This window comes from Pagrus pagrus (assembly GCF_965226575.1).
Source record: "Pagrus pagrus genome assembly, chromosome: 2".
In the NCBI taxonomy this organism is placed as follows: Eukaryota; Metazoa; Chordata; class Actinopteri; order Spariformes; family Sparidae; genus Pagrus; species Pagrus pagrus.
In genome coordinates, this window is record NC_140186.1 from 11,886,471 (window position 1) to 11,904,842 (window position 18,372).

The 18,372-nt window shown below is 45.1% G+C and overlaps 1 protein-coding gene across 3 annotated transcripts in view; it reads left to right on the forward strand.

Annotated features, from left to right (window-relative positions):
• The window catches only part of fam13a (family with sequence similarity 13 member A), a 56,435-nt gene that overhangs the window by 34,385 nt on the left and 3,678 nt on the right, over nt 1–18,372 (forward strand). For 2 of the 3 annotated variants that reach the window (XM_084384067.1, XM_084384069.1), the window contains exons 10-22: nt 1,395–1,436; nt 1,607–1,771; nt 2,706–2,910; nt 6,052–6,110; nt 6,435–6,477; nt 11,616–11,793; nt 14,112–14,177; nt 16,258–16,474; nt 16,561–16,702; nt 16,947–17,028; nt 17,117–17,322; nt 17,545–17,628; nt 18,083–18,178. In XM_084384067.1, coding sequence (XP_084240193.1) covers nt 1,395–1,436; nt 1,607–1,771; nt 2,706–2,910; nt 6,052–6,110; nt 6,435–6,477; nt 11,616–11,793; nt 14,112–14,177; nt 16,258–16,474; nt 16,561–16,702; nt 16,947–17,028; nt 17,117–17,322; nt 17,545–17,628; nt 18,083–18,178 — 1,585 coding nt within the window. The remainder of the gene's footprint in view (nt 1–1,394; nt 1,437–1,606; nt 1,772–2,705; nt 2,911–6,051; nt 6,111–6,434; nt 6,478–11,615; nt 11,794–14,111; nt 14,178–16,257; nt 16,475–16,560; nt 16,703–16,946; nt 17,029–17,116; nt 17,323–17,544; nt 17,629–18,082; nt 18,179–18,372) is intronic. The other variant, XM_084384068.1, reaches the window with a different exon arrangement.

Below are 18,372 nucleotides of genomic sequence, written 5' to 3' on the forward strand. Positions count from 1 at the left end.
TGAAAAGCCATTAAACCATTTTCTGTTGCTTTAACCTGTTGCATGCAGTGCCAAATCTATTATTAGGTAGCAGGCTAATATTTTTCCTGCTGCGCTCAGAGATAATGAAGCAGTTTAGTCCGCTGCCTCTGGACCACCTGTGTGAGCATTAGCTGACATAACTTTCACTCCTCTGTCCGTCCTCTTTATTTTCCAGCTGTCTGAATCAAAAAACCGAAGTGAAAGTGAAGTCTTGCCTCGTCTTTACATAATAAAAATCTTTATAGTCGTGAGCTGAGATGTTAAAACTGACCATAAAAAGCACCAAAGCCTTAACAGCCCTGTGTTTATGATTTTAACTTACCAAGCTCATCAAAATCATCATCTGACTAGCAAGATAGCTGATGCCACCTTTTAATCTTATTCTCTATCACACAGCGGTGATATCACTACATGTACCTGCTATTTTACGCAGGTTCACCACAGTCACCTTCACACCTTAACTCCATTATTATCTCTCCCTTTATCAGTGCACTGCACTGGGTCTGTGCCAAGCTGTGCTATTACTGTCAACACCACTGTTTATGAAAGATTTCTTTTAGGTCACCCCTAAACATGTCCAGGTAGCTGTACTCCACTCAGGGAGTGAAGATGAAGATTGTTGCAAAAATAAATATCAGAAACTGTTTCTAAAAGCTGCACATCAGTTGTGTTTTATCTTGATTGGACTGTTGGGATTCACTACCCAGTCTTTTGTACTAATTAGCAAAGAATATGAACAGAATCTCTCAGAAAAAGGGTTTAAGCTCTTTGGAAAAACTGATGAATGACATTTTCCATCGCAAAAAAATGGAAACTGAACCACTGACGGTTGTACCTTCACTCTTTGAGTTAGTTCTTCTAGTCCTTAATTGCATGAGTTGCATCTTCAGTAACAAACCCACTGTTTAGCTGATGTGTTACCACTTGTTATACGCTGCTGTCGGACTGTAATGTAATAATGATACGATATCTTTTTATCTAGATGAAGATATACCGAATTAGACACAGACACTCCCCTGCACAGATAGTATAACCACCTGTTATTGTTTATCACACTCCAGATGACACGCCTGTGTGTGCTTTAAGAACATGAGAGGGGGAGAACAACAAAAAAGAAGATATAGATAAAGGTATAGATCAATATAGACAGCACGTAGGGACCACATGTAGTCATATATGCAGGCCATTCTGCTCTCAGAGGACCTACTTTTGCTCTGAGCACAGCTGATGTTAACACTCACTCATGCACATGAGATGCCTTGATCACCTAGGGCCAGAGCCAGAGCCCGGGGGATTTTCAGCGTTGCTCAGTGACCTGTTGTGACCACCTGTTTCTGTCGCAGTAACCTTCTACCTGCTTGTTTTTCTTTCAGTAACCACCTCTCCCCCGTCCACTGCAGACCAGATGTGGTAAAGTAAGTCGGCTTCATTACTGACACCGTAGTGGCATGAAATGCAGTGTAGTGTTGGCAGGTCTTGGAATTATTGAAATTATCTAGAGATGATTTATTAAATCATACTTCTTATGTTAAGTTGCAGATTTCTTAACCAGCTTTTGCTCTCATTTTTATCTTTTGTCTATAAGTATTCTGGACAGGACGATACGTTCGGCCGTGGAGCAGCACCTCTTTGATGTAGAGGATCAGAGTTCACCACCACCGTCTCCAAGTGTGACGCCAACTGCCCGCCAGAGACGTCGACACCAGAGAGAGCAACAGGAGGAGGGGCTGAGACACAAAGAAAGAAACAGGTACAATGAGTCTGACACGGTCAGGATGTTTGTAGTTGATGGTACCAGAATGTGGTTTGTCTTTAGATGCAACACTGAAATGAAACTTTTTTTTTTACCATCGCCATGGAGGTTATGTTTTGGTTGGCTGGTTGGTTTGTCAGCATAATTACACAAAAACTACTGAACAGAATTTCAATGAAACTTGGATGGACGATGGGTCTCGGCCAAGAATCGACCCCAGTAAGTTTAGGATCTGGATAAAGGGACAGATCCAGGAATTTTTTCTCCCACAGGGCAATTTTCGATATTTTTTGCTAATTTCTCAGGGAATATTGTACGGAACTTAATGCAAAACCTCTGGTGTTTTTATTAGATTGTTATCAATGAGTGAGTACAAAGCAGAGCACCATCCGACCCTTTGAAATTCTGCAGCCAATAAGGACACTAGGAAATTCTTGTTATAAGTTAATTTCTCCACGTATTGTGCTGCACTGGTGATGGCATTCATTACTGAATCCTGACCTCAGCGCCTCACTGCAGCTCTACTGCTTCCAGTTGGTGTGCATTCTGTGTGGCAAGCTCGTCCACTGAGACCTAGTACAGCCAAAACAACTGGAGTCATCGCAGTAAGAAGCTAATCCTTGTTGATGGAGATTTGATGAGAGTCTGAGAGATCGGTGACACATGGATTAGAGGAGTGTATCCGACCACAGCCAGAAGGAAATGTCAATAAGAGAGTGGACAGTAAATAGAATTATCACGAAAGCTAAACAGCACATTTGCTGCTGGAGAACGTATAAGTAAATGAGGTTTCAGGATGACCTTGGCATTTAGTTTCCTGAAGCAGTTCGCCCTAATGTCAAGCTGATAGAAAAGAAAGCAACAGAGAGAGAGCGAGATGGAAGGCAGATGTCTCATTTCCTCACTGTTATTCTCTTCTGTCTGAGAACAGAGCCGCGTCCGTCAGAGCAGACACCAACAAGGAGAACATCCCATCGAGCGGAGGAAGCAGCTCGGGCAGCGTGGGGGAGGACACGGGCAGCAGCGAGGACTCCCAGGGAGGCCAGAGTGGTCGCGCTGAGCGGACTCCAAAGCCCAGGAAGTCGAAACACAATCCGACACTGGTGCAGCTCACTGACAACCAGGACGCCCACGCAGTGAGTCATCACACCTTTTTCTCCTCATCTCTTTTTATCTTTGTGGTTTGTCACAGCCCTTGCAGTGTCTCTCCTACTCTTCACTCATAGTTATTGAGTGTTTGTTTGACTGCTTTCTTTTCTCTCACTGCGACTACTCAGCACTAGAAGTAGGTCAGAAAACAAGTGTGTTCAGTTGTTTATCGCCTTATTTCAGCTAATTTAGATCGCAGTGATTTCTAAAAATTTCTGTTTACAGGGCATCAAACTGCATCACCACACATCTTCTCCCTTCATGCACCTGTGATGCTGACAGCCTTCATCTCAACCCCCTGTCATCCTTTTTTTTTTCAGACTCACTGCAAATAATTGTCACTTGTATTTAACAAGAATCACTTAAAGCAGACAGCGGCGTGTTGGATGACGACAGGAAGCAGTGCAGCTGCTCTAATGGCTCCCTGCCATTCTCATTTTACAGCCACGTGTAATACGTAGCATGCCACAGTAATTGTTAACCACTTTTGCCAGAAGCAGTGCAAATGTAAGGGCCACTTATGAGCGCACAATTAGCTGCAGCTTTTATCCGCTGAAGAAGATGATGCACCGGAGAGCAAGTTGTCCTTTCAACTGTTGCCGTGTGGGTGCTCGAGACCACAATGTTGCAAAGTTTGGGTTTGTTGATGCAATAATTAGCATCGTGTAGAGGGGAAATGATTGAGTTACGGTAAAGTACCGTTTTAATGTAGAATGTTACTTTGATCATTTAATCTAATCTAAGCCTTCAGAGGTTTCATTGTCTTGTTTTTTTATTGTGTGGGCTTCACAGCTTCTGCACTGAAGTAGCTTCTGCTCAGCTGCTGGGTGGTAGGTAGAGATTTCACCCGACCATTTCCACAACGGTATCTAATAGCTCATGTTGTCTGAGGCAATTTTAGGCAATGTTACACATTACTGAGAGATTTGATGAAAACAGACCATAACTTCTGGTTATATTGATTTACTGTTAATTCATCAATAATGGATATAAACTGACTCGGACTGGGTTTTTGGTTCCAGCTGAATAATGTCCACAGCACTGAATGTCGGAAACTTGGAAGCTGTCGAACACCAAAAGCTGATATTGAATGGCTACTAGGATATTTACTCTCAAGTACTTTGTCTATGGACCAAAAGTTTGAGATTTAAATCAAAATGTTGTCGATTTTAAACTTAATTTATTTTATCATCAGCATTTGTATGTTTGTTTACCATATGAGAAGATTGCATTGGATATTTGTTTTGGTATCTGTACCACTGGACAGATAATCATGTGGCAACAACTTGGATGACTGTGTAGTCGCTTAAGTCGGTTTTCAAGTAAAAACCAGAATAAAGAAATAAATATTCTCTCCTTCCAGCTTTGCAAATACAAAGATTTGATGCCTTTTTATCATTGTAATGTAACATCTTTGGATTGTTGGTTTGACTCAGCAAGCAATGCGAAGGCATCACTTCGGGGGCTGGGAAATTGTGTTGTGCATTTGACATATTTTCTGATATTTTGTACAGCAGCAATGAATCGGCCAGTTGCAGAAATAATGAGTAGGATAACAAGAAAAACAATCCTTTTGTTAGTAGCCCTTAAACATACATAGTTCACTGTATCATCAGCATCCAGGTTAAGTGCACCAGTCAGCTGGGTAATAAAACACTTGTTCAGCTATCTATCGCCTGCCAACCATGATGCAGTGAGTCATACCCAACAGTTGTGTAGCGCAGCTACCGCTCCGTACGATGAGTGTGTGAAAGCAGTCAAATTCAAAGCGAGGACATGGTGTGAACCCTGAAGCTGTAGTAATATGATCCAGCCTCCACAGACTCTTTTTACACTACAGCCGCATGACAGCAAGTCAGATTATTACCCACACTTGGCTCATAAATGTAATGTGGCAATGTACAGTTCAGCTTCATGGCGTGCCGTCACGACGGCCGCCTAATGGAAATAGATTCGTTGAGTTTACACTCTCGCTCTCATGGAACACAGTCCCCATGCAAACCATTTACATAACAGCACAGATGATACACGATGCCTTGACACACATACGGTATATATGAGATAGTTGGCACAATCATGATTGGCTGGACAAGTGTCGTGTTGAGTGGCTGACAGCAGACGTTTGCTTGGCAGGGTCTGTGTGTCTGTCCGTGTGAACAGCCGTCTCCGCGAATGTGGGCCTGTTATGTCAGGAGTCACGGAGGGTAATTAGGACCGCTGAAAGCCTCTAGAGTGATATCCCTGGTGTTGTTCATTGCACAGCCACACAGCATAATACAATTCATGCACTCGTTTTTGGTCTACGTGATCTTTTTGATCTTTTTAGTATCACATTTTTTAATTTACAAGTTTAATGCACTTGTCTCCAGCCTCTGTGTCTTTGGCTTGATGTGTTTAGCAATGCTAGCGACGTGGCTCGATTCACACGCTCAGTCCATCAGTTTTGTCCAGAGTTAAATAAAAAAACATGGAAAAGGAATGGATAGAAACAAAGCAGAAATTGGTTGGAAACATGTTTAATGCCTGTTTGTGAGCACTCGTTTACAGTTTACAGACTGATTGAGAACTTTAAAGCCTTAAAAGCTTCATGAGTTTCCTATAATTGTTTGTAATAGCATTACAAACATATTTTAGTGTAATTAATCTAGCTTTTATGGAATTAATAAGCTTTAATGTTGCTTTATTAAGATTAAAACATATTTTAGTTTATCATTTATTAGCAGTTAACTATGCTCTTACTAACTGTTAACTATTCATTTTGCAGCTACCAGATCTAAAGCCAGAACAATGCCCTATTAAGGTTTTTATTTCAAGGATTTATAGTAGGTTAATAGAAGCAATCGTGGTTCCTTGTTTCATGTTTCGTATAAAATGAGCACAAACTGAAAGTGATATTTCATTCCAGTAAAGCAGCTTGTTAAGTCGTGTGTAGCTACTCTGTTTGACAGCGTCCGCTTGTGGTGTTTTTACCGATAGCTCCAAAAACTAGCAATGACACACCAATGAAAGGTTTAAAGATGATCATGCAGAAAGGTTCATAAAAACATTTACATTTTTCATTGATTATGATAATATGACGCGGCTTGTCCCATCTGATTAACATTCGAATTGTTTACGTCTTTTTCCAGCTCAAGGAATGTGTTGGTGAGAGACCTGGAGTTACCTACATGGAGACGCTTCAGACAGGGTAAGCTGTTCAATCCATGGTGAATCCCTTTTTCTCACCATGTTTTACTTTTCCTATGAACACACAAGTTGTTCATCTGTTGCCTGAATGTTTGTTTTACATTGAGAAGCTGCTGGCTGCCACTTACAGCTCTGCCTGTTATCTTAAGAAATCTGTTCGACACACTGTGATGTTTATAACATACAGTTTATCTGATAAAGACAGGCAGCAAAGATATACTGAGTGTGTGTACGTGTATGTATAAACTGGTTGAGGTCTTTGATTTGACATAGGCTGATGTGACCAGACTTTGCTAACGTTGTTTCTCCCCGTTGGATTTTTCAGGAATGACATTTCAAGGAAAGATGGCCTCCCTTCTCCTTCACAAGTAAGATCACGATTCCTGAGTCTCGCTCCGTATGTTTGGTTGCACTATTAGTTTCAGCTCTTCTTCTTCCCTATTCTTGCACAGTGGACCTGCCCTGCCAAACATGTTCCTCTAGAGAAAAATAGAGTATCAGATTGTAGTGATATGGATGTGGAAGAAAGGGGATGGGACGGGTCAGGTGTTGAATCTCAATACTGCTTTGTTACTGACTGAATGTGAAGCGGCACCAAAGTTCTGAAAGCATCAGCTGCTCGTTCAGATCTGTACCTTTCTTTAAAACACTTGCTGATTTAAACGATTGTACGGTTACTCTTATCTAGTTTAACATTTGAGAAGTTGGCCTCGCCTCATATAGAGAAAAATGTTTATGTTCCTTCAAGTTAAGTATTGTGTTGGTATCTGCACTTTTATCACAACATTTTTAAATGATGAGTCAAAGTGCTGTACATAAGACACAAAAAGACATTCAGAAAGGATATAAAAGAAACACTAAGCTGTATCAAAAGACATAAACAATTGTATATAACAAGCAACATAAAAGAATAAAAAGCTAGAAATAAAACAGAAGAATAAAAAAATCTGTGAAATGAGAGGTTTGAATAAATAACCCTCGTCTTCACAAAAAAAACAGTGACAAACAGAAAGAGAAGGCACTTGGAAAATCTCTAACCACGGCTGTTTGTCTTTTGACCAGTGTGATGCTAACCTTCACCGTGCCGCTCTCTTACTCAGCTGTGTGTGGCAACACAACCACAGCTGATTTGCCGAACAGAAACTCATCTGCAGTTCCACAGAAACATATCATTTCAGTTTCTTGCTAAAAGGGATTTTCCCACCGTTGTTCTAAAACAAACATGCAGTTGTTCTCCAGGCAGCCTTTCAAAACATTGTGGGAATCCAGTACTTTTGATTTGAAGTCTGGTGTTGCTGTGGTTGTGAGCGTAAGGAAACAAGTCACCCTCTCCGTCTGCTCGTCTCTGAACAGAACCACCGAACAGAATCAGACAGCACTGGACCAATATGGTGAATCTCTCTCTCTAAGCAGCCCAGATGGATTTTAGTAGCAGCTCAGGCTGCAGCTCTGCCACCAGCACCACCACCACCACACTGTGCCACTGAGCAGCCATCTGGAACCAGCATGGCGCCACTCTGAGAGGAGGCTGGTGCAGCAGCATCTCAGCTGGTCATTAACAACACGAGCAACACACAGACGTGATTGTTACCGTCAGGCCATCTTCGTCTTCCTCTGAGCTGCAGTTACTTAAGATTAATTAATAGACTGATCTCGTCTCCATGGTGACCTCCTGTTAGTTTGCCTTATACATAATGTAGTACTCTGGCAGAAACATTTGTTGTCCTCATCCTCTAAAATGGGCCCATATATTTGGGTTTTGGACTGTTGTGTGGACAAAATAAGACATCTTCTTGGACTCCTTGGACAGAGTTCGTATAATTTTTGACATTTCATAAAAATATAAATTTCAAAAAATAAAATAAAAAGCACTTTGCTCCATGTCACACCTCTGTTCAACAACTTTTTGTGATTCTTAAACACACAAACCCTCCATCGTAGCATGTTGGTGTATGGCATGTCTCAATATGTCCATGTATGTTGCGTTATAACTTTAGTCCCTGTAAACCGATAACACACACGACTCCTCCGTCAGAGCATCTACAAGTTAATGAGGGCCGCCGTTGTTTCTTATCAGCTCGTGTGTGCAGGTCAGGCTGGCTGTGTTGAAATAGGCATAAATACCGTAGTCGGGTTATTTTGCAGCAGCTTACGCCTTTTATTTGATGAGTGTTGTGGTTTAAAAGGACACCGGGCACCACATTAAGTGGACGTGTGTGTGTGCATGTGCTTTGAAAGGAAACGTGTAGGGAGAGCTCCACCACACATGAACGATCAGAGAGGAAGCTTACGTGAGGCCAAATCCAACACATTTTGTGTGTGTGTGTGTGTGTGTGTGTGTGTGTGTGTGTGTGTGTGTGTGTGTGTGTGTCCAAGGTTACATGCGTGTTTGTGTGCCATCTCAGCAAAATGCCCTTTAAATTCCTCAGTGTGTTTGTTTGTACACTGTGTGTGTAAGCCCCCCAAACACAGCTTAATCATTGTCTAATACCCCCCATCACCACCACCACCCCACACACACACACACACACACACACACACACACACACACACAGTAGCTCTGTCTATCCCCCCCCTACTTTGCACCAGCTGGACATCTCCCGATGATGTAATCGTGGCTCGAGTGTGTTTCAGTGAACACAGTGGATGTTCCAGAGAACAGAGTGTGGACTCAGCTGTGTGTGTGTGTGTGTGTGTGTGTGTGTGTGTGTGTGTGTGTGTGTGTGTGTGTGTGTGTGTGTGTGTGTGTTTGTGCACGTACATTAGAAATACGCTTGAACACAGCAGGACTCGGTGAACTGTAACATCTGTGCTCCTGGTAATCCACTGTGTCACTCTTCAGAGCATCTTGAAGTGGGTTTACATTGTACTGTCAACACTGACACCAGCGACTCTGCTGCCGATTGGTGTCCTACGGGATACGATGTATGTGTGTATGTATGTTGGATATTAATGACTGTTTATTATTTGCACATTTAAGCCCATGCACAGCACATCCTCACTCACTAGCCTGGTCATTTCTTTACTCCATATAACAATTCGTAGTAATTTACATGATTACTGGCCATATGTGAGCGGATTGTAATGTAATGCGAGCTTCCCCGTCACTCTCTGTTGCCGTGATGAAAGAAAAGGTTGACAACAATGTAACAGTCAGGTCTTTAAATCATGATGTTGTGATGGCAGAGGGCTAAGTCAGTGGTCGATGACCGTCAGCCAACCTTATCAATCAGTCAAAACGAGTAAGATAATCCAATCATCCAGTGAAAGTCGTTTATCAAACTCCCTTTAACGAGTCATTTGCATATAAAAGGATGTGCAGCCTGCTGAAGAAACTTTTTGGCCCCTTGAAAGCAGATAATATAATAATCTTATTATGTGATGATGTGTTGTTCTGCTGCTCCTCTCTCAACATCTCTCACCTCTGAGACTCATAACGTTACATAACATTGACCCTGTAGACACTTCTGTTTCAAGCTAATGAGTCCATACTTTAATTGCATGATTACCATCAGCTGTGCTGGTAACACAAAGTACAGTAATTAAGTGTTGAACAAAGCAGACACAAGCTGCTGATGTACAGCTTACAAGTTTGTCTTTGATCATAAACTTTCAAAGTTACCCAAGAACAGACTGCCATCACGTTAATGAAGCAGCGTGCCATAGTTAGCCTTTAAATAACTGTGAGTCTGCACACTGAACACTTTAGATACAATCATCAACTTGGGTTTTGTTTGAAATACACCTTTGATTAACAGAGTTCGATGTGAAAATACTCTGGCTGTACACGCTGTTCCATTCCCCGCTGCCTCACTACCGTTGCTGCCGGCGCTCTCGCTCGCTCTTCCCCTCAGTGGGCGTCTGCTGTGCTAACGAGAGTTTGTTGCTGAGCAGCCGCGGAGGCCCGAGCTAAACAACAATTCGTGTATCTGCCCCCTGATTTGGTTCCACTCCAAAATGTAATGGGTTCTTCCTTTGCTTGTGATGCACGCTTCCACCGAGCTTTATGAAAACCAGGTCAGTAGCTTTTCCGCTATCCTGCTGACAAACGAAACACATAACCTCCTTGGCTGAGGCAATAACTTGAACTATCAAAAATCAACTTTTCTTACAAATAGCAGCTTTAAGTGACGCACAGCGGGCTCTCATTAAACTGACCAGTAGCTAATGAGTTCTTAAATGATACCAACCAACAGAGAAAAAAGCCTATAATCATATTCAGAGAACATTTATTAATATTCACTTCCACATGTCATTTGTTTACTGATTTCTTTCTTATGTATCGACTCAATTACTTTGCATTTTGTGTGCCTCATTTTGCTTTTGTTTATCACTGCTGTGTGTGTTTGTTTGTTTGTTGAGGTGGGTCTGGAAGCGGAGACAGCTGAACATGACATTAGTCTGAATGTTATTTAGAGGAATACTGGACTTGTGATGAGGAGGAGGAGTGGGAATAGAGCGAGCGGGATGTACTTACTCATGTACTTACTCATTCCTGGATTTGGTGAAGGTGCTCCTCAGTCTGCACGTTCTCCGGGCGCTTGTAGTCTACGTGATTCACATGAGGAGATTTGATGAACTCCTTGTTTTCACACACACTTGAGACTAACTGTGCTGTTACACTGTAATCTCTCATAAACCCGCCAACAACAACAACTTAGTATCATGAACAAAAGAAAATGAAACGAGGCCTGTCGTAACCGGACTCCGAGTGCACCCCTTCCCGTAAGCCGTCCCTGGCATTTATGAGGTCTAGTAGCAGTGTGTCTTGATCTGTTTTCCCCTAAAAATAGCTTGGTCCCACGCCCAGACAGAGGAAATGGGACCCCACGGGCTTAGCGCTAAGTGATCCGTGGACACTCTCTAAATGCATGACCAGCTGAGTATGTTGTTTCCTCCAAATTATTTACAGTATACTGGAGTTTGATTTCACGGCTTTGATCGTGGCGTTTTTGGAAAGTTAAGAGATGAGGAGGAGGAGGCGAGAGGACAGATGAAGTAGCGAGGCGCTGGAGGAGACGCGTGTAATATCTGTGCTGTGAGCTGCAGAGAAACATGGATAGGGAGAGGATAAAAAACACCCAGTCAGCCTACGTGTGCTGGCTCACAATCTGCTTGCTTTCTTTTTGTCCTCACCCCTCCCTCCCTCCCTCTCTCCCTCCCTCACCCCTCCCATGTGCTCTTGCTGCTGTGAGACAAACAAGTCCAGAATATATGCATGGAGAGAAAGCAAGGGAGGACTACTGTAGAGAGAAAACAAGGGGAGGGAGGGTGAGGGTGAGGGAGGGGTGAGGGATTCCAGTGTGTGTGAGGGGAGAGGGGGCGGAGCCAGAGGGCAGATGGGCGGATGTTTTGGCCAGCGGAGGCAGCCAATCACAGCCGGGGACCAGCCCCCTCCGACAGGGCAGGGCCAGTCTGAGGGAGAGTGTGGCTCAACTTAAAGAGTGTGTTCACAGGCTGCTCACCGTCGTTGAGCGCTCGTTTCTTTTCTCTCATGGTTGTGCAGACGCTAAGGATGAAGATCCAGGAGTCGCCTGTGACTTGTGACACGGGGAGGGTCGGTGGTGGCGGCGGCGGCGGCGGCGGGGAGGTGCGAGCCTCGGACCCGGATTGCGAGAAGACGAGCTGCGAGGACGTGCCCCGGCTGGACCTGACGGCACTCACCGAGGACAACAACTGGGGAGGTGAGGGCCAGCCTGCTGTTGTTTTTCATGCTTTTTTTTTTTTTTGGTGTCTCTCTTCATCTCTCAATCTGGAATACACTCCTTTCACACACACACACACACACACACACACATGTCCAGACAGCCCTCCTCCTCCCCAAGCTCAGCACATGAGTGTCTGGGGTAGCAGCTGCACACCTTCTGCTGCCTCCTCCTCCTCCTCCTCCTCTTGATGCCTCTCCTGTAGGATTTAATTTGTTAAAGATCCTCTTAAGTTCTCTAGACACCTATATCTGGAGGAGAAACGCTCACTGGTGAGATAAGGCAGCTCTGCAGACGAGTTTGTTGTTTTGCTGGATTGGGGCCACATGGGAGCGTTGAATGTAAAAGTGCAGCCAAGTTTAGAGCTCCCGCTGTGCTGTTATTCAAAGAGCAAGCTGTGTTTTGTGTTGTGTGTTTTTTTTTTGTTTTTTTGTTATTGTTACCAGGATGTTTAAGTTTCTTGGTGATGTCTGGCACTGGGTTGTTTTCTGGCTCAGCTGCTGCTAAAAATCAATCATTAAAGTGGAGGTGTGATAACAGTGGAGTGGAGCAGCTGCAGAAACTTGCCTTGCATTATTGATTACTGGCTGAAAACCGTCTCATCCGCTCCCAGGAAGGCTGATAGTGACGTCTGTGCACGTGCATTAAAGTGCCTCTTTGCACTAGATCACATTTGCATGATCTCTGGTTGATTTTATTTCATGCTGGTGCTGGCTGATCAAGTGTTACCTCTTCATGCAGAGTTTGCAGAAACCCCTTTTTCCCACTTTGCTGTCAGAGGCTTGTTATTAATGTGTCAGTTTGTGCAGCGCAGAGAGGAAATCGTGCACAAGCCACAGTGATTGTTTTGTTCGGACGTTGCGACACAGCGGAGGTTGGGGTGGGGGTTTCTGTGCTGAGCAGCGAGAGCAGGAGCGTTTTTTTTGCTGAACTGTACATAGGAATGATCACCAACAGGTTCATTCCTACAGTGAAGTCTCGTTGTAGAACAAGTCGGGGCTAGTCTTCACATGTTTCCGCTGCAGACGCTGGTCCTCCTCACTCCCACCACCACTGTTTCCTGTTTGATGTGGCAGTCGGAGCAAAAAAAAAATTGTTCCATGCAATAAATCTCTCAACTTCAACAGCCTCATGTTTGGAGCCGTAAAAGGCCATTGCGTGTTTTGTGGAGCTCTCTAGTGGCCGAGTGTGATCACTGGCAACCGGTGGCTGTTGTCGCTGTGCAGCATTTGCAGCACGAGAGAAGAAGGTACATAAACATTGCGCCTGAGCCAACGAACTGTTGCTTTAGTCTGATCAGAGCTGCCGTGTCAGTCCTCCTGGCCCTTCCAGTCTGTACAAGGCGTCTCCGAGCGTGGGTGCTCGTGATTAAAATGCATTTTGCTCGAGGATGCAACAGAGGGAAGCTTTGCACAGCTTATTTAGGGAAATTTGCATTCCAGGTGGCTGTTTGGCACCGACATCATGAGGACATTTTGTTTTATCAGATCACTCATCTGTTGTTTTTTCTCGGCCTTTCACCTCTGCTTAAATCTCCCCGTCCTGAATATATAACTGAGTGCCTGCCTGGCAGCGGGGACGCCCCAGGGAGCCCGCATGATTGGCTGTGACAGGCCGCTCGGACGTACAGGATCCCAGTGTCCCCTTTAGGTGCACGGGATGGCGAACAGATCAGGGCCTCTGGAGCATGAGAGCCAGCAGGGCTTGCCATAGCACGAACTGCGCTTGTGTAAATGCATTGTGCAAAGTTTTTTTTTTTTTTTTTTTTTCTCCCCTCCCTGTGTAACTGGCACGTTTATTCTTCACTCAGGAGAGTCAAAGAAAGGATTTATGTTCTGGCAAAATGTGCCAAGCTGAGTAAGCAGTTAATAAAGCCGTATAAAGGCAGTAGGTACAGTACAGGAGGTGTAATACTGTACAAATGGGCTTGCGGGTGGCTGAGGGCATTAGGCGGTGGTGTGAGACCTTTATCCCAGTACAGTGTGTGCCAGCGCCGGTCATGTTGACCTGATATTCGCCGCTGGTCCGTCCTCGCCTGTGTGCCAGCAGCGCCGGTGGGAAAGACATTAACAGGCGTTTTGGCAGGAAGGACCAAGACTCCGAGGCTCATTTGTCTTGCGAGTTAATTGCGGTTCAGGGAAATTGTTGCTGCTCGTTACTTTTATTTCCCAGAAAGGAGGATGTAGGCTACGCTTGTCCTTTTTTTTTATTTTGTTTTACTTCTGTTTCCTTGTTTTCCTTCCTTCATTTTGTCATTTCCCTCTCCTCTCTCCCCTCTTCTTCTCCTGTTCCTCTAGATTCTCCGTTCTTTAACGCCCCCTTCCTCGATTTCAAAAGTATCTTTCATCCGAGTTTGTGTGATGGTAAGTGTACCGATGCATCGCTGTCGGTGCCGACCTGCTTGGCCGCATATAACATGTCAGAGCGAGAGAGAGGGAAGGGAAGAAAGAGAGGGCTGTCTGAATGACCTTTCCCGCCGCACGGCAACATGCTTGAACGATCTGGAACATTGTGGCCGTGCGTCGCACACCCAACAACCTTTAGCGAAAATGGCAAACCGGCATGTTTTTTTTTTGTTTCATTAGTCTATTTAATCCCGGACCATCGGCGAGCAGTTGATTTAAGGGATTAATTTCAAATGCCAGGGAGCCTCACTGGCCGGCTCCACCGAGCTAGATAATGAAGCTCGGAGCGGGAGACGTCGGGCGTGATGGAGGGTTTCACCTGCCGCTGTGAGCGAGCTCTGACATGCTACTTGATAAACTGCACGTACCCAGGAGCACGGGAGGTCTCCAAGGACCAGAGCTGGAATTTGAGATAAGTTGCTTCTCGTACACCCCGGCTAAGAAAAACACGCACGTGCGGTTTTAGACCGGGCGTGCGTATTTTCCCGGGCGATTTCTGACACCTTGAGTGTTTGCGCTGACGGTCGGTTTCCTCCCGAGCTTGTTTTCTCTCCCTCCCCGCGCTACGACCTCTCCTTTTCCACGAAATCTACATTATTGCTCCTGCCGGGTGTCGTGTTGTTCTATAGGCTTTTTCCCACTTCTTATTTTAACGGTGAACTCTCTCAGACAGCCTTAGCCTGGTCTTTCTCTCGTGAACACGTGCTCGGACGGACACAGGGCAGGTTTATCTCTCCCCACGCAGGCTGGAAACTACAACGCCAACTCGTCACCGCACCTCTCAACGGGGGTCGCGCCCTGACATTATCCCACGGAGAGCCGGGCAGTATTAATAGCCCGGGGATTGTCAGGGGTATCTGCGAGGCTATTTCGACCAGACATAATTATTACCGGAGCAGAGACTGTAACCAGGGGATGGAGGGGGAGAGAGGGAGGGTGGGCGTGTCTTACCCACAGTTTTAGGACAACGTCTGTGGCCGTCGAGACCCAGAGGAAGGGTTTTATTTTTTTTTCCCACCACAACGGTTTTAAAGAGAGCGGCTCCATCGTGTTTAGTGACTTTCACAACGCCCGAGAGGATCCAAAAAGATGTCAGCCGCGAAAGAAATGGCCTCATAGTGTCTTTGAAGAGAAAAGGTGCTGAGCTTTGGGAAATGAACCCGCTGTTGGACTCTGCAAGAAAACTTTAACTCATCTTGTAAAACAGATTTTTTTTATTTCGGATTTGGTTGCAAGTGGGCAAAACGCTCCTGTTTGTTAAACACTACAAATTTGAGTCGTTCATTTTAAACGAATTTTAAATTTGATCAACTTTTTTGTTCTTCTTAAATGTGAATTTTCTTCCGGTTTCTTCGCTCGTCTTCGACAGTAAGCTGAATATCTTTGGGTTGTGGACAAGACGAGACATTTGAGCACTTCATGTTTGCTTTAGGAAACACTGATTGCCATTTTTCAACATTTTCTGACATTTTATAGCAACTAATAGATTAATCAAGAAAATAATCAACAGATTAATCAACTTTTCAAATAATTGTTAGTTGCAGGACTAGTTTCATCCTTTGGCCGAAAAGGTTTCCTGGTTGTAGCCTGTCAGTTTTGAGGATTTTACGCTTCTCTTTGTCTTGTGTGATAAAAGATTAATAGGTTTGAGTTTGTTGATGCTTGGATGAACAAAACAAGCAGTTTGAAGACGTCGCCTTGTCTAACTAACTGTTATTATCCATATGGTACATATACGGTAATAAAAGTTATCTTTTAGCAAAAATTGTAGTTGTAGTGAAAGTTTTTACTTGTTAGACTTCATGAAATACTACAGAAATCTAGAGGCGCCTGTGTTTGTGATGTTGTTCAGTAGCTGTAGAGCCCCGAGGATGAATATGCTGTACCTGCACTAAAACGAGCTCTGTGTTGTCTGCTGGCATGCACCACATTTCAGAGCAGGCTCCCCGGACTAACCTGTTCACATCTCCTCTTTGACAGCAGAACGAGGAAAGTGTCACATTCTAACACGAAGCTTGTTTGTCTGTGTGTCGCTCAGAACCAGTCCCAGCGTACTCGTCACTGCAGAGGGAGAGCATGGACCGGGAGGAGGCTCGACTGTCCCCTCACGCCGGGGGACGTCTGATCCGCCAGCTGCTGGAGGAAGACAGCGACCCGATGCTGTCCCCCCGCTTCTACGCCTACGGACAGTGCCAGCAGTACCTGGACGACACTGAAGTGCCTCCCTCGCCGCCAAACGCACACTCGTTTGTCAGGTAAAACGCTCGACATGGTTCTTGCATGTGCAGGCTGTGCGAAGGGGCCGTCGGTGAAGTTAATTAATAGTTGTGAATCTCTCCAGTCGCAGACGGAGTTCGTCTCTTGGCTCCTGTGACGATGAGAAAGAGGAGTTGACGTCCGCCCAGCTCACGAAGAGGATCCACATACTGAAGAAGAAGATCCACAGGTTCGAGGAGAGGTTTGAAGAGGAGCGGAAATACAGGGTGGGTGCAGCAGCAACAACCGTGTTACGAATAACAAAATCTGGCTCAAAAGGCAATTTTTTCAAACATTTAACAAGGTCACTGACTCGATTTTAATGAGTCTCTGAAGCTATCTGACTCAGAGACTCGTTAAACTGTTTGTGAAAAGAGAAGTGGTGTGAGACTGTCTCCTGTAAGACTACCAGAGATTTATGCTCCAGAACCTGTTTTTAAATGTTCTGTCGCCGGTTTTTCTTTATTCCAGCCTTCCCACGGCGATAAAGCTGCAAACCCAGAGGTGCTCAGATGGGTGACTGAGCTGGCCAAGCTTCGTAAAGAGCTAAAAGGTGAGACATAGACATGAGCATCAGCCCAAACACAGCGGAAACTAAACGTTAACAAAGCCCTCATAGATGTTTTCCTTTTTCTCTTCAGAACACAAGCTGATGAAGTCTGAAGAGGACCTGCCGCCTCTGACCCGCCAGCGCAGCAACACGCTGCCCAAAAGCTTCGGCTCTCAGCTGGAGAAGAAACCGCAGCAGGAGAAAGTGCCGAAGCCGCCGGTGGAGAGCACCCTGGAGACGATTCAGAAGAAGCTGCAGGAGAAGAGGGAGGAGGTGAACCGGCCAGAGGACATCAAGGTGAGACCGCGAGCGCTCTCGCAAGGACGAATGAATAAAACATGGAGCAGCAAATGGATGTTTCGTGTAACATCAACAGCATCAATTTTAAAGCAGGCGGCAGCAGCAGGGCTTCAATTTACTATGGTGCTGAGACGTGTGTTGTAACACAGAATGAACTCCGGCCGTTTCTGAAATGTTTTGACTCACTTCCTGGTGTCCCCCCCCCCTCCCTGCTGACAGGATATGACACGAGAGCAGATCGGAGCGGAGAAAGTCGCCCTGCAGAAAGCTCTGCTCTACTATGAGAGCATCCACGGCCGACCAGTGAGTCACCATCCACTTCTTCTCTTTTAAATAAACAAACACACACAGCCTCCTCAAGAAGTCTTCTTCACCACTTGACTGTGACCCAGATCACAAGAGTGTGTAGTTAAAAATAAAATGATGTACAACTTATTCAACTTTATCTGGATTTGAAAGAAGCCGACACTCACTTTGTTTCACGTCGAACCCAATCTCAAAATAACTGTGCCATCCAAACCGTCAGCTGTACTGTCCTATAACAGGAAGTACAGCTGACCTCTCTGTCACCTCCTCGCGCTGCGTGCCTCTGTGTTTTTATGTCAATGACCTTCACGCTCTGAAGAGCTGCTGTGGGTTAGCTGTCATTTTGGGCTATGTTAGCGCTGTGGCTAGTTGGTCTGCGAGGAGACAGAAAGGGACAGAAAGAGGCTAACACCACGCTAACGAGATGTCTCGTTTTCCTCCTTTTTGCCAGGTCACCAAGAGCGAGAGGCAAATCATGAAGCCCCTGTATGACAGATACCGCCTGGTGAAGCAGATCCTGTGCAGAGCCTCCACCATCCCCGTCATTGTAAGTATCACACCTTTAACCTCCTCCTCCTCCTCCTCCTCCTCCTTCTACTTTCTCCCTCCACCGCTGTCCAGTCGTCCTGCTGCTCTTTGACAGCACATTGTCAAAACGTCTGCAGACACTTAATCCTCAGCTCACGCTGGCTTTAGTGCCTGCCGTGGGAACCGGTGGCAGCCGTGCCACAGACGTGTTAT